This window comes from Cylas formicarius, unplaced genomic scaffold (assembly GCF_029955315.1).
Source record: "Cylas formicarius isolate icCylForm1 unplaced genomic scaffold, icCylForm1.1 PGA_scaffold_7__23_contigs__length_41026272, whole genome shotgun sequence".
Taxonomy (NCBI): Eukaryota; Metazoa; Arthropoda; class Insecta; order Coleoptera; family Brentidae; genus Cylas; species Cylas formicarius.
Genome location: NW_026844352.1, coordinates 4931382 through 4948906, shown reverse-complemented (window position 1 = coordinate 4948906; position 17525 = coordinate 4931382). Strand labels below are relative to the sequence as shown.

The 17525-nt window shown below is 33.9% G+C and overlaps 1 protein-coding gene across 9 annotated transcripts in view; it reads left to right on the top strand.

The window, feature by feature from the left end:
- Positions 1–17525, top strand: part of LOC132704331 (uncharacterized) — a 116032-nt gene that overhangs the window by 82681 nt on the left and 15826 nt on the right. For all 9 annotated transcript variants that reach the window (XM_060674261.1, XM_060674265.1, XM_060674260.1 and 6 more), the window contains 3 exons: positions 13150–13224; positions 13281–13347; positions 17261–17385. In XM_060674261.1, the coding sequence (XP_060530244.1) occupies positions 13150–13224; positions 13281–13347; positions 17261–17385 (267 nt within the window). The remainder of the gene's footprint in view (positions 1–13149; positions 13225–13280; positions 13348–17260; positions 17386–17525) is intronic.

Genomic DNA, 17525 nt, shown 5'->3' with positions numbered 1-17525 from the left:
CGCAACAACCAAACCAATTCGTATTCTTTTAATTTATAATAGCAAGTTTCGACCTCAAAGAAAAAGAACTGTAGGCTTAGCAACATCGTCAACCTTAGGTGCCAGATATTAGAACCAGGCGATCCCTACCTTTTGGATTACCTAGATATGGAGAGAGGCAACAAATCACATCGCGTCACATCAATCAAAAACATTGTTTATCCAAACCTGAGAATTCAACCAGTTTATGACAAAAGACCACCAGTTTTTCTGAACCTGAAGTAGATGAAAGTACCCTTAGTAATGTTGGTGATATATAAAGTGTTTCTCAGCAACCACAGCCATTCTCACAAGCAGAACCTAATGACTTAGTAAGAGACTTAGGTTTACCTAAGGATCTTTCCGAAATTTTAGCATATTATATGCAAAATCTGGAATTACCGCTTCAAAAACAAGGACTATAGATTGATGAATTGTAGTAACTTAAAATAAAAAGCGTGGGATTTCGACTAGGTCAGCAGTCAATCAGATCTCGTATAACTGCCTTCAAAAACCCTATCAGAGGATAATTTAAGTTTGGCCTTCGTCACAATACGGCTACTCGACTACGAAGTACAGCTGATAAATGAAAGTAGACACACAAGTGCCAAAGAGACAAGAAACCTCAGATAGAGAGAGAACTGTTCAATCTATCTAGCTAGAACCTAGCCAAAACCAAAGTTTTGTATTTATGCTTGAACGTCAACAATACTTCGAAGAAAATTACATTCATTTTGGATTCTGATGTTATGTAGTATTTGAAAATGTTGGCAAGAAATGAAAAACAGTGTTGTTAGGCTGTTATAAGGAATGAAATTAGTTCTCTGTTACTAAATAAGACATGGACCTTGGTCGAAAGGTCTAAGAGTCGTAAATGCGTATTTTTTCGGAAAAATGATGACTATAAATAAATAGATTTTTGACCACAACGAAACTTTTTCACGAATACCTACGATTTAAATTTTTAGATTCATAACAGTTTTTGCAAATCAAGATTATTATAAATACAGCTCAAGGATGTTAAAAATATGTTTTTTAACTGGTAAACTAAATGAAAAAAAATTATATTGTTCAAGGAATCAGGTCTGGCTTAAATAGATCTTGTGTATGGTTTAAAACAAGTAGCCAGATGTTGGTTCGGATAGTTTGAAAGAGCTCAAACAGAAGAAGGTTATAGAAATTCCTCTGTTGATCGGTTTATTTATATTCTACAAAGGGGCGATACATTAAAAATTGTTTATGTGATTTTATATGTTGACGGTCTTGTAGCCGTTACAGTAAATATTGAGACGCGTGAAAATAATAAAATTTATGTAATATAAATATTTTAGTTAGACTGTTTACATATGCACCAGTCGCCTCTGGCCATTGGTCCTGGTTAAAAATTGGAATAAAATTCGTCTTTAATTATCGCACATTTCGCCAGATAATACATAAAAATTAATAATCTATTCGCAATCTCGGAGCAGAAAAAAGAAATGGAAAGAAGTATTGACTCTCTCTCTCTGAATTGACTTATGGTCTCAGGATTAAAATGAGACATTTAACCCTTAACGGTCAAACATCAAAATGAATTCCCAAAATACACCTTTTCAAAATTCAAAAATATTATGCGAAAACTCCATATAGAGGAACTCTGTATAACGTAAAACTCTGTATTACGAACAAAATTTATTGTACTATTGGGTCTGCATACAAAGCAATGTATTAATCCACTCTGTATAACGAATTTCTCACTCTCCATACCGAAAGAAAAAAGGGCTCATCAGGTAACAAAGTGAGGAATGTAGAAAGTTGCTTTAGTTCGGGAGATAGAACGGGGAGAAAAGAAAAGTGATGTGGGACGCCCATACGAAGTGCTAAGAAAAAATCATTCTGGCTGTAACGGCAGGCAGTTCTAGTAAAAAACGAAGAAAGCCAAAATTTGAAAATTTGGATCGGACAATGTTGCATTTCAACGCTTCGGATGGATGGTTAGTGAAGTTCCAACAGAGACATGGTATAAATTATGGACAGATAAGTGGCGAAGCCCGTGATGTCGACAGAAACGTCACTAACGATTGGCTGGAGAGTACCCTGCTGACGACATTTTTAATGCTGACGAAACTGGTATTTTTTACAAGATGACGCCAGATAAAACTCTTAAATTTCGAAGCGAAAAGTGTGTGTGTGTGGAAAACTTTCTAAAGGACGTATAACAGTGTTAGTAGCTGCCAATATGAGTGGGAGGGAAAAAAGAAAGCTAGTCGTGATTGCAAAATCAACTAACCTACGATGTTTTAAGAACATCAAGCATTTTTGAGGGTCACTTATAAGCCAAACAAGTCTGCATGGATGACATTGCAAATTTTTGAAGAGGAGTTACGGAAATGGGATGCAGAATGAAAGGGGAGGAAAATATTACTTCTTTTAAATAACTGCCGTGCACGTCCCTATATTCCAAATCTACTGAATATTGAATTGGCATTTCTTCCAGCCAAAACAACAAGTGTATTACAGCCGAGGGACCAGAGCATAATAAAAAGTCTTAAGAGTCGATACTTGAAAAGCATTTTAATGATCGAGTCCGAAGACAAATTTTCCCTTAATATGCTGGATGCAGTCAACTTTATTAGTAAAGCTTTGGAAAGAGGTGATAGCAGAAACAATTCAACACTCCTATCGTCATGCAGGACTTATTACCAAGACAGAATGCGAACAGGATTTGGAAGATGATCAATCACTAAGCGAGTGGATAATCAACTTTCAAACACCAATTACGTTCCATTCAACAAGCCCTATATTCAGTTAAGCTGCTAGATAATTTTTTTTATGTATCATGGGGAAGAAATGGTGAAAATACAAGTCAAAGTATACGCATATGCAGCGTTTATAACATACAAAAAACGATATAGACTATAATAACTTTCGCTTCTAGAGAATACTTGTGGCAGAAGGCACTTTCGTTAAATACTTTATTAATAATAATAGGCAATTGTGAATGCCGTGCCCCGATACTTGGCTATACCTGACGATTTTCACAGAAACATCTGTCGGGCTTTTTCAATTGGAAAAAAATCTATGCGCGTCTTTATTCAATCGGCCCGTCGCCAACGAATTCAAATTTAACCAGCAATAGTGATTTATTGGAGGTGATTTACATATTGTTTTTTTTAATTTTTAATCGTTATCTAATTAATAACTGGGCGATACTCGTAGATCAAAAAGTATCGGACAGCTTTGAATTTATAACGCACGCAATGTGTCACGTACTTATTAATTTATGTGTTATTCCGAGCCATGAGAAATTCCTAAGTTCAAGGAGCATGTTAATAACAATTGGTACTCAGACAAGTTTCGGAGTTTTAAGCTTATTATTATTGTTTAATTGCTTACAGATAATTAATCAAATTTCTAAGGGCGCCAATTACTCTTGTATCAAAGGTATAATACGCTTTAAATTCATTAATAATTAATTTATAACTAAAAGTATAACAAAATAACATAAACAATCTTTTTACTAACCTCAGGCACAGGATCATGTGTTTGCCGTGCATCTTTGTTTGTTTTGGTAAATAATTTAGTTGCATTAAACCCAATTAAAATTACATCTACAAAGGATCACCACGTTACCATACCGTGAAGTACAATAAAATGGATTTCATCGTTTACTGTTTACCGAGTCGCGAATAATACTTTATTGTCGCTTCAAAAGACCAAGTTTTTTAAATATATTACATTCGGTTGGAAATTGTTTTTTTAAATATATATCTTAATACATTCGTTAGCAATTTAATATTTTGAATTATGAACAGATATCTAAATTAGGCATCAAAAGCCAAGAGAACATTTCCTGATTTTTTTTTAAAATTGAAAGTTGTAAAAACTGGAATTCCATTTAGAAAAATTAACTGAAAAAAAATAGAATGGACAACGGTGGTTATTTAACATTTTGATCTGTTACAGTTTGTAAGGAAGATACTTTCTTTCTTAGAATTAAAAGAATTGTCCATTGATTATCTTCACAAATCCTTGCAAAGTAGAATTGAAAACCTAGAGCAAACGAAGTAAAAATGGAAAAGTGAAGTCGATTTCTACATTTTTGGTGCGGAAGTTCGCAACCATTAGTGAGTTGTTTTCACAACATTTGGTACACCGGAGTATGCTTAAGTATGCTTGATTCCATAGTAAGGTCCCATCTATCTTGCTATTGGCGGCGTTGCAAAAACCAAACAAAAACGTATTTTTTAGTTTAAACCGTAGGCTTGGCACCATCGTCCATATTAAATTTCAAAAGTTTTCACGAGTTTATATCTTGTAACATAAGAAAATAAATAAAAACGTATTACGTAATTTAATCTATAAAAGAAAAAATATCTCAATATATAAAATATATAAAAATATAAACAAAAATTGTCGTGTCTTTGTGAAGTGCACATTTACACATATTATGTAACTTTAGTGGTTCCTTTAGAACTTTTAGTAAATCTTGAGAAATTTTCTGTGTGTGTATGTTTCCTCTCTAAGATTTTCTAAAAGAATAATCCATAAAAGAAAGAGAGAGAAATAAGAAGCGGCAGAATCAAAAAGCTAAAAGTAAAAATACATAAATATTTTTTTTTAACTAACTGCACAACTAAAATGTTAAATGTATTCCCAAAATATGGTGCTTGTTTCATAATCATATACGGTGCACTTGAAATATTTGCAAGTAAAAGAGCATACAAGGTAGGGCAAAGAATACGAAAATTGCACAAAAGTACTCTTATTTCAAAACATTGAGCAAAATTTAATTAATAAAAGTTGTTTAGAAATAATAGTTCGGCCTTAATATATTAACTTAATTAATATTAATAATTTCCACTGACTCTATGTGAGAAGGGTGCATGTTATTAGTGTGTTAGGTTTTATTATAATTTGCCGAGCATCATAAAAACAATTAGAGGTTTAAAAATTTTAAAGAGAACGTTTTTTAATTTACTCGTAGAAATAGTGTAGGACAGATAAGACAACCCCTGTAAGTGACACTATTTGAATGTAATCATGCTTTGAAGTAAAGAAGAGTTATTATTATTATTATTTATTTTTATTATTATTATTATTATTATTATTATTATTATTAATATTAAATTAAACAAACCCACTTACTTATAAATGCACGCTGTATGGAACTATTTACACATAAAAATTCAAAATTGATAAACAGAACAACCAAATAATCTAGATAAACAAATGTTCAACAACGCAGTATAAATAAATATTGTTTCGCGCTTGTTCGATTTTCGATTTTTCGAAAGTATCTACGCTCGTATAAAAATTTTATATCTCGGTAACGGTAGGACCTATGGGGTCGTCATTGGTGCAGACATGATCAGCGTCGAAAAAAAATTTTTTTTGTCCGTTCTCCGTTCTCGTATTTTGGTTTTTCCTGAATAACTTTCGAACCCTTGGACCTACAAAATTGAAATTTGCCTCCTTTTTAAACCTCCACGATACATAAGAAATGGCCTCGATCCGACGCCGGCATCCATCTTTTTTTCGCGATTTTCGGCTGTTTTTTGAACATTGCTATGAAATATGATGAAATGATGAATGATGATGATGAAATTGGCAGTAAATTGAAATCTGTGTTTTAGATGTTAGTTTCTTTTGCATGACGATATAGCCCATATAGACAGCTAAAACTTTTGTATTTAAGGTTTTTAAATATTGTACCAGAGTGTTCGCGATATTCCGTACAATATTAAAAAACATAATAAGTGTCCCAAATTTGCCGATACCGACTTCAGACTTGAGAGAGAAGTAGAAGTCTGGACCCGCGTTTAGACTCTTTAAAATGGGAGCAATCAAATAACGCGAAGTTTTTTTTTTATTTTTGAATTTTTTTGGTTATTTTGGCATTCAGAAAAATGTTTTCCTCCAAAACTATTCATCCGATCGGAAAAATTTTACATCCGTAATACGTGGGAGAGCCGGCGCTATAACTTTTGGTTCACTCATTTTTTTGATTATATACAAAGTGTTTTAGTTATGGACAAAAATCTAAAGGACCCTGAAAACTGTTCTTTTAGAGTGTAAATTATTAACCGTAAATCAAAATTCGTACAAAAAATAGCGAATCCGTTTGAAACAGTGTTATAGGCCGTATCAAGGGCTACAATTTTTGTATTTACGGTTTTCGTCTATCACACACGCTGTTCGAGATATTCGAAAAAATCCAACTTAAAATCACCATTTCTCGCCCTCAATCTAGACGCGATGACGTCATTTACGCTTACCACGATACTGCATGATTTCAGAAAACAACTAGTTTTTTGAAAATCATTTACTCCATTGGAAAAATTCGGACACCAGGATACTAAGGAGATCCAGGGCTATAGCCTCTATTTCGAACATTGCTGGAATTATATACAGGGTACGTCGTTTGTGGGTAAAAAATTCTAATAGATGCTAGAAATTTCCAATTTTGGTGGTGAATTATGAATAACTTTTAAAAATGTGATAATTTGATAACAGTATCGTAAATTCTGTCGAGAGAGAGTTTAAGGTTTCGTCTATAATACAGGGGCTCAAGATATTCGAAAAAATATTTTAAATTGCAATTACCACTACAAATTTTAATATTAACTTTGAAGTTCGACGAGATGTGTTGAAAAAGTAAGGTGACTTTTATAATTGGGCAGGCTACGTACATCGATCTAACATATGTTCACTCAGTTCAGCCAGTCAACAAACAGTATTAGTATTGCCTTGAAGTTATGCGCCGTTTGCGGAAAGCATCACGATAATGCACCTGCTGACTCATCGTTGCTTGTGTCGAACTTTTTGGCCAAAAACAAAACCACAATCATGCCTCAGCTACCAAGAAACCCATGCAAGGGTGGACGTTTGGAACGATTTAGGACATAAAGAACAAATCGCTAGAAGAATTCGAGGCTATACCAGAAAGTGTTTACCAGATGTGCTCCGAGGCTTGTAAAAAACGTTAGCACGACAATAATTGATAAATAAATAAACACTTTTAAATAAAACTCAAAAGTCAGCTTACTTTTTGAACACACCACGTATATAGCTAATACTCCAGTGTGCGGCGGTGATCATTTTTAAAAGCGCTCCCTGGAAAAATTTCAACAATTGATTTAATAAATTGTCTCCATCGCCTGGCAATGAGCACGACGATTTTATTTCCATGGGAACGTCGTAAAAAAAACCGGTCATTTTACGTAACGCAAGAAGGTCGATTTGTATGGTATCAGAGAGAGAGAAACGAGATTAATTACTGATATATAAATGAAACCGTGCTTGCGAGTAACGCGATAGTTGAGGGAAAACAATGAGTTCTTGATTTACTGCGCGCTGAATTCGGACTGTATACATACAGCAATGAGAACGAGACCTTTGACGCACCCACACGCAATACATTCGTTTTTACCACGCTTAAATTGCAATTGAACTACAAGGTGTGCGGAAATAAAATCGAAACATTTTTGGGACTGATCAAAATAAATAGATCGATATGCCAGCAGATTCTTTTTGTTGCTGACTCAAGGGAAGAAAAAAATGTGTGCTACCAAAACGTTTTTAGAAATTATTAGATATACAAGGTGTTTTCTAATCGAATGTCAATAATTAAGGTGGCGATTATTGGGTCCGTTTTAACCCATATTATCCCGAGCATAAAAAAATACTTTTTTGCTCTGAAACTATTTATTTATTTTTGTTCCACTATACATTACATGTGGCAAAAAAAATAATAAAAACTCGAAACATACAAAAAATACTGGTGCGTCAACGAACCACTGGGAAAAATCATTAAATAATGTTTTGAGGCACATAAGATGTAACATATAATTTATACATAAATATACAAAAGAAAGTTCAAATTCGACAGAAAACAAGTAAAAGTAGATTGTTTTCCAAATAGAACCTGATTTGATACAAAAAAAATGCATAATATTTTATGGTGCGTGAGCGCACCACTGGTAACACCCGGTTTCATTTTTGATGATATTTTACAAAGCATGAAGTATGTAAATGCACATTACACTTATTACAAACGTAAACTGTGTGGCCGTGGCAGATTCTACATCTCCTTCGGGCTTTATTAGCGTGAACAATCATGAGGTGACCTTGATTATATTAACGCACTTCATCTAAAGCAGGTGCCAGATTTCTTTGAGTAATTGTTTTATCAGTTTTTAAAAGTCGCAAAGCAATGTAAGATTTAAAATCTACTTGGAAAATCTTATGTTCGTTGACAATATTATACAATTTCCATGCATTCACTACTAAACTATCCAGTGAGTTGCAAAATAAAGGCCACCACAATTTTTTTCCAAATACCTGGCACCTGTAATTAGCAATTCCGTTGTCATGTAAATCTACCCCACCCATATATCTATTGTATTGGGCAATTACATAAAGTTGGGGTATATATTTACATCTTTCCTTTCTTTTCTATTATAGCGTTTTACATTTTGGACAGGATCTACACTAGAAACATTACTTACCACAGTTACAACTGAATTGTCGTGCCAACGGGCAACAGAAATTTTTAAATCAGATTCATATGCTGAAAGATAAGATAAATGATTCACAATTTTCCATTGGACATTTATTTGTTCTATTTTTCCGGATAGTACCGGTGGCAAAATAACCATTAGTTCTTAAGTGTACAAATAGTTTGGATAATGAAAAAAAATTGACAAAAAAAAATTGGTGACTTACTGGCTTATCTGCAACAGAAAGTAGACTCATGACAACCTCACCACCAAGACCAAGGTCAGAATGAGGTTTATTTTGAGCACCACCATATGGAAGTGAATAAAAGAGGTACCCATCAGATGAACAAAGGCACCAAAGCTTGAAGCCAAAACGAACTGGCTTACCCCCTATAAACATTTTGCAGGAATTGCGGCCAAAGTAAGGTACCATTTGTACATCTATGGATTAGTTGAACGAAAATATGCCAAACTGAAGATTTTTTTATTTATTGCATCAAGGAAGGGTCTAACTTTTGAAAATTTATCATTTTTATCCAACAGATTATTGTCAGATAAGTTCAAGTTTTGCTTTATCAATTGGAATCTATTGGAGCTCATACATTTTTTTATAAGATCAATTCCTTTGTCTCCATCAGTAGGCCAATAATGCTAAATATTTGGCAATGAATGATAACCCGAAAACAATAAGATGCCTCAAAAATTTAAAAGTTCATTTTTTGTCGTGAGCATATTTTACCGAAAATTTTAAAATCAAATCAATCAGTTGTCATAAAAAAATATAACAAATATTTTAGGCGGAGTTTTTTCAGAAAGTCTATTTTTTAGTTCCTCACATGATCTAAATTCATCGGATATAGGTGTGTGAGTGTACTCAATCTGACCTTTCTTCCATTTCACAGTAGAAGCAAGCCTGTCGCTTGCAGGAAGCATACGTCTTCCAGGGTTTCATCATCTGATGAGTCCCATTCAAGTTCAATAATTGATGAATTACAGGACTGTTGAAGGACAGTTGTATCATTCGATGTATATAACTCGAAAGTTCCAACTATATCAGTTGGTTCCTCAAACTCTTGAAGATTTATGTTATCGTTTATCGTTAGTCAAGTTATCCACGTCGGGTGGAATATAGACCGCGTCAATATGTTCTGTAAATATTTTTTCACGTTATTTTTAGCATAAATTTACAAGGAATGGAATGCTACAATACATAAGAATACGTAAATCCAAATAATACTTACGATTTTCATTGTTATTGTCCTTATCCATTACGATCTCCCTCATAGCCTCCTTTAATTCCTTTTGGGTCAAATACCTCAGAAATGCCATATTTTACGAACTGTAACGTTCACTGGACAAGGCACAAACTAATACTAAAGCACGCGCTCATTGTTGGATGTTTATTCTACATGCGCTGACTTGTCTAGACTTGCAATAGCAAAGTTTTGTTTCACAGAAAAACCAGTTTTGGTTAGTTTTGGTTAGCATTCACGCACCAGTAAATATTTTCAAAAAATAAAGCATAAGCAATATATTACTTTCAATATATATTTTCTGAGGTGTAATCTACATGCTATAGACTTAACAAAAATGACAATACAAATCCAAAATATTTTTTTTTACTATTTTAGATTTATATTTTTTTTAAATAACAATGCTCGGTTATTTTATACTTATAATAATTTAAATAACAATAATTTAAATTAAATAAAAACTGATGTTAAACAACCGTCTTGACAACAGAATTAATAATGCAGAGAAGAGGTTTCTAATTTTTAAAGCGAAAACTAAATCTAATTGAAAAAAAATTATGACATTAAATTTCATTAGCAATGATTGGAGATTGTAAGAATAATTTTTATTTTAAGAGAAATCAGTGGCGTACCACCCATGTGTGCCAAAATAGACAGGTGAAATTTCGTAAGCCCGCCTTTTAAATCAATTGTGATTCACCAAGTAGTCCCTCTTTATACATGGTGTGCCAAATTTTATTAAAATATCTAAAGCGCTATTACAGATATTAAAAAATATATTTTATTTTTGAAAGCTTTACCACCCTGTATCTGAAATGGACCCCTTAATTATTGACATTCAATTATAAAACCCCCTGTACAATCAAAATTATTCTTAGAAACAAACTGGCGTCGTTGTACAGGGTTATTTTTGCTATTTGCGGACTCCCAAACGGAAGTCACCGACAAAAGATTTTTAATACAAAGTATATTTTTTGCAGCATTTTCTTTTAGACTTGCTAAAGAAAACGAATGCGCATCGGAAAGTTACGAAACAGTAGCGAGCTTTTAATTTTTTAACGGATCATCCTATATATTTATTGTTATGAGGAAAGATCTTATACTCCTGATTTAAAAAATATATATTGGATTGTTCGGAAAGTCATTTCGTTTTTTTTGGGGAACATGAAAGACAGTTTTCGTATAATGAATAAATATTTTATTAAATTATATATTGGCCATTCTGGTCCAACACCTTTTGCCATCTTTCTGGCAGTAACATAATTCTCCTCTCATAAAAGTTTTGGTCCTTGCTGACAAAAAACTGGTTCAGGTGGTTTTTGACATCTTCATTTGAGGTAAAGGTTTTGCCATCCAAAAAATTTTGCAGGGACCGGAACAAATAGTAGTCGGAAGGCGCCAGATCTGGAGCATATGGCGGATGTTGAAGTACGTCCCATTCAAGCTGTAAAAGTTTTTGGCGAGTGACCAAACTTGTGTGAGGTCTCGCATTATCCTGGTGGAACACTACACCCTTCCTGTTGATTAATTCGGGCCTCTTCTCTTTAAGTGAATCATTAAATTTGTCCAGTTGATGACAATAAACTTCTGAATTAATCGTTGTATTGTCCGGCAAAAGCTCAAAAAAAAACGATTCCTTTGACATCCCACCAAACGGAGAGCATCACCTTTTTTTGGTGAATGTTGGCTTTTGACACGCTTTGAGCCGGTTCATCTTTTCTGCTCCATGACCTCTTGCGTTTAACATTGTTGTATACAACCCATTTTTCGTTCCCCGTAATAATCCGCTTCAAAAATGGATCATTTTCTTGACGTTTGAGGAGCGAATCACACAGGTCAACGCGACGACACAAATTTCGCTCCGTAAGGACATGGGGCACCCACACATCGAGCTTCGAGGTTAAGCCCATGCCTTTCAAATGGCCATAAACAGTCGAATTCGACAAATTTAATCTCTCACCGATCTCTCGTGTGGTTATTCGCCGATTTGCATCAACTAATGCCTTTATCGCATCTTTGTCAGCTTCGACCGGCCTTCCAGACCGTGGTGCATCTTCGACATCAAAATTGCCGGATCGAAATTTTGCAAACCAGTTCTGGCACTGGCGTACTGTTAACACGCCTTCTCCATACACATCCGTCAATTTTTTTCTCGCTTGGACAGCATTTTTACCTTTTCTGAAGTAAAAAAGTAAAATATGACTAAAATGCTGCTTATTGCTCTCCATATTTAAAAGGGCACCAACCAAAAACTACTGCGTAGAATTAATAGAACTTTTTCACACACAAGCCTTGCAAGATCAGCTCTCAAGACATATAATGGTTATGCGGCTTAAGTGTGAAGTTGGTTTCGAAAAAACGTAATTAAGTCCTCTGACGGGAAAAAACGAAATGACTTTCCGAACAACCTTATAGATCATTGATATTTGGACAACCCGTTCTTGAATTATTTAAGTTTCAATTTTTGATTAACTAAACAGATGTTTTTATTTCAATAAATATTAATTATCCAATAATACTAAAAATTCTAAAGAACATAAACAATATAACAACAATAAAACCGTCTGTCATTGTTTTTTTTTTAATCCCCATACGAACATACCAACAAGGTTTAAATCCGGCCACGGAATATAAATCAATATTTATCTATTACAAAAAATTACCGAACCCATATTATTGTTGGAGATTTAAATATAAACAACTCATTTACATAGCTTCAATTTAATGTTTTGGATTTTTGGAAAAAAGCATACAATTTCAAGTTAAGTGATATCTTACAAGTGCACAAAAGATTTATCATACTTGGTAAAGTGTGTAGGCCATTTCAAGTTCAATGGCGAAAGGTCAGAGAAAACGTACTACTCATTAAAATACAATTTTGATACCTTGAATTATTTAGAGTCAAAATCGGAGGACCCCTTGGATGGAAAAAAAGATAACAAATAAACGGCCTACTTATAAAATAATTAACACCCAACTAAAACTTTCCCCACTTGACGTTTGCTGTGTATTCTTGGAGAGAAATTTTAAGTCCTTTTCAATGATTCAAAAATATACATGGTGTCCCATATAAAAAATGTTTTTTCCGTCAATGACTAAAAGATGCGAGTTTTAACACCATTCAATTTTCGTCTCGAAATGTTTTCATAGAATGACAAAATTTTCCATAACGAGAAAGTCACAGCGATTTTTGAGGAACAGCCCGTAGCTCTGAAACGGTCACTAGATGTCATGTGAAATTTTTACGATTATGTGTTATTGAAAAAATTGCAAAAAATTGTTTTCTGTCGAGACCATTATTAATACCCCGTCTTAGTTTTAATGCGTAGATTAGATAAAAATATATTTCTGTAATTCGGGTTATTGGTTTTTCATTTTTATTTGTTGTATTATTTAAGGATCTCCCGACCAAATCGCATAGTACCTGTAGTGATGGATCCTTACTTAGTATGGACAGCTCGGAAATGGACGAGGTATGCGATCTCCCAAAAATAACCCAATTTATGTTATCGATAATGATGGGTTTCAGGATTCACTTGGTTTGCAGTCGAGGCACTCATCTAAAGTATCACTGCATGAAAAAAGGACAGATCCAGGTAATACTATAGTACAATACAGGGTTGCTGATTTTTCAAAGAAACTTCCACAGGCTACTGTAATACTTTTTATAAAACTTCTGGATTCCTCCTGCGTCGGTTTTTGTTGACTCGAACTAGCTGACGTTTCGCCAATCATCCAGTTGGCTTCTTCAGAGCTTGACTGAAACTGGCTCGCATTTTACTCTGTACCTGCCTTTATATCGTTTAAGGGGGGTGAAGATGGTGACAGGTAGAGACCTAAGTGGCGGTTAAGATTATTACGTTGCTTACAGATTTCTATAGACTCTTACATGCAAGAATTTTGTTTTAAAATAGAAGGTTTCACGTTTGCAAAAAAATTACGATAGCTCCATTATTTTTAAAGGTGGATCACTCAAATTTAATATTAACGTTATAGGGTGTTGAAAATAAACGAATATATTTGGATATATGAGTATATCATCTACCTATTTTTAATAATTTGCGATTTATTTTAACTTTTCAAATATTTACCCCTCTTCTTTAACTAAATTTAAGGAAAACAACTAAGATAATTTGATGATGATTGATTTGATATTTCTATTCCGAATTTATGATCCGATTTGCACGATTTTTATTTGCATTGTAGGTTGCTTTCTTGACAATGTCATAGTTTTCGCTCATAATTATAAAAAGTTTATTTTCGATTTATACCAGGTGTAATAAAAACATATAGCAGTTGACATCTTTCGCCAACATTTTCTTTTTTAGTTTACTTCATTATCCCCGTTATTAAAGGAGATACACCATTTTGTAGCGTAAAATGTTTTTGTAGACTTTCTACATATTCACTGCGAAATGTTTTCAAGTAGGCTCTGGAATTTTTCTGACATTTCAAGCGACTTGTCAACTGATGTTGTGTTTTAAATTTACAAAGGTTAAATAAAATTCGCCATAATGATAAAAACTGTTTGGAAAATGATTATTAAACGTTCTTTTCGTTTGCCCAGTTGCCCGACGATTATTTTATTTTTGAAAAATGAAAAAAATTTATTTTGCAGAAGAATCAATAAGCGCTTTAATTTTAATTTTTAATTTTATTTAATTTTTATTCCTTTCATTGTGGATTTCTATAGAGTCTCGGATTTGTCATTGGTACATGCAAGAATTTTAGTTTTATCGAATAAAATTGAAGATGTTGAGAGATTTTTGGACAAGTGGTAAATCTTGTTTTGACGTTATATTCCTTTAGAACTTTTGATATCTGGTCAGTGATGTTTATATAAGGAAGGACAACAGTGGCAAGTGTGGGATTGCTTTCGGCCTCATTGCTATTGGAAGGTTGTGGGGAAGTGTATTTTGTGATGGACGCTTAATATCTTTAATGTGAAGATTATTAGAGAGAAGAGCAGAGTTAAGGTGTTTTAATTCTGGGTTCAGTGACTCGGGCTGACATTGTATTACGACTCTATAAACAAGAGAGTTGATAACCGATGATGCATTAAGATATGGGTCTGTGTGCGCAGGTTTTCTGTAAATACAATGACCCAATGTTAGGTCTGGTTTTCTATTGATAAGAATATCTAAGAATGGGAGGTTATTATTAGTTTCTCATTCATTGGTAAAATGTATGTTAAGGTGTATAGAATTTAAAAGTCTAAGAAAATCTATTAGGGATGCCTGACCATGAGGCCAAATAACAAAGGTATGATCGACGTAGCGTTTCCATAATTTTGGTTTTAGCTTCTTCCTCAAAGGCTTTCACAAATATAATCGCGATGACTGGTGACAATGAAGAACCCATAACTCTTCCCCTAGTTTGTTTAAAAATTTGACCTTTATAAGGAAAATATATTCCAGATAAGAATTTTCCAATTAAGGTGAGAAGGTTTGGTTCCATATATCGAAAATTCTGAAGACATATAAGTCAAAACAAGGCATTTGAGATGCCAGGAGTTTACAGCAATCGATGCATATGCGGCAAAGAATACATTGGAGAGACCGGACGAAAAATATCAATTCTTGCATGTAATCAATTCCTCTACCGACGAACAATCCGAGAGTCTGGAAATCTATAAACAACGTAACAATCTTAACCGCGACTCAGGTCTCTACTTGTCACCAATATGGGAATCAGTCATCCTAGACGGTGTTTATGCCCCTCATTTAGCTCCGCCCCCCTCAAACAATATAAAGGCAGGTACAGAGTAAAATGCGAGCCAGTCTCAGTCAGGCTCTGGAGAAGCCAACAGGATGATTGGCGAAACGGTAGAAAGTTCGAGTCAGCAGGAGAAATCCAGAAGTTTTGTAAAAAATATAATACAGGGCTTTCGGAAATTGAGTTCGGAACCTTAGAGGAAAGATTCGATGTGGTAAAATACAAATTATTGCTTATCAATTATCTCTTTTTTATTTTGCCTGTATTTTATTTATATAGACCGATATTGCAAAATAGAACAGATTGCCTTAAGCAGAATCACAAATCCTCAAACATTGTTACTCTTGTCGATAAGTGTTGTCGTTTAGCCACAAATCGATTTTTTATTCTCCACTTGAATTTTTAAATGAAATTTGAAAAAGTCATTGTCACAATCCGTTAAAAATTAGTTTCTCTTAAAATAGTTTATTATCCAATTTCTACTGTGATAGGCCATCAAGAATATTCAAATACTGAATATCGCGATATACATTTTTGCTACGGAACAACAAATGGAAATGCAGATCAAGCACAACGGCTTTATAACGAACTTATCCCAATAGAAACGTTCCATCTGCTACGACATTAATCAACATACGCCGAAGACTTGGCGAAAGAGGATCATTCAAATGAATGAAGGCAGGCCGAGATATAAAAGAACCGCTGCAAGAAAAGAAAGAATGCTTCAAAATGTCAACGAGTACTAGAAAACTTGCTGCTCAGGAAAGAATTGCTTGCTCTCCAGTCTGGGTAGTTTTGCATGAAAATGATCTTCGACGCTTTCAGGTTCAAATGGTTCAACCACTGTATGAGTGTGATGAGCAATTGAGAGTAATTTGTGCAATAAAATTTTAGGAAAAATTCAAAATTACCCGCAATTCTTAAATTTAATTTTGTGCACTAACGAGACTGAAATTTCTCCTTTGCTGGAAGAGGTACCCTTGCAGTGGAGATATTACATGTGATTAATGCAAGATGGCGCTGTATTCCATTTTACATTGACTGTACGAAGATATTTAAATCGAAGGATAGGTCTGGGCGGGCCTCCATCTTGGCCGCCTCGCTCACCAGACTTTAATCCGATGGACTTCTTTTTTTGCGGGCACTTAAAGTCTTTAGTGTAAACGGTTGCGAAATCATTAAAAATAGGCTAGGCGTACTTTTTCTTGTTCGACAGCATTTTTTTAAATCTATAAGAAAATGTTTAGAAATGAACGGTGCGCATTTTGAAAATAAACTATAATTAGCGTTGCACACTGTTTCGTTCTCAATTATTATTAATATTTTTTTTTCAAAAATGTTAAATGTATTTGTGTTACTTAAATTAAACTTGTTACTGCGTTGACTTAGACCATTTTTTCACTTTTTTAATTAATTTTTTAATATCGTGATATCTGTAAATTAGGGGTATTCTGGTCGAGAATAAAAAAGTCGATTTGTGACTAAGCGAATAACACTCATCGACTCAAAACAAGAATAACAATTTTTAAGGATTTGTGATTCTGCTTAAAGTAATCTGTTCTATTTTGCAATATCAGTCTAAATAAATATAATACAGGGAAAATAAAAAAAATGTTCTAGGTAAAGTGCCCTCTAGTGACAGATTCCTGAAACACTTTTATTTTGTAACGATAATTTTACTAGATCAGGACTGCTGTTAAAAATAACATTTGAAAAAAAAATCTTTCCTCCAAGTTTCCCAATACCCTGTATAATGTTATATTATTATATGATTTATTCGTGTTTGTCTTACAGACTCTGAATTAGAACTAGGACCTAGTTTTTCTACAACGCCGCTAAACCATAGTGCGGCGCACCATCGAATTTCCGTGAGGCCAAAGAGAACGTACGGAGCGCCTAGACGAAAAAAAGGCCCACCCGTAAGTAGAAGGACTATCGTTGTTCTACGTCCACCGCCCTCTTATCAAAAATTACCCAACCAAAAAAGGATCCAACCACTTTTTCTCGCAATTCGTCTTGGTAAAATGAAAACGATAATCATTTTTCTAACCATTTTTAG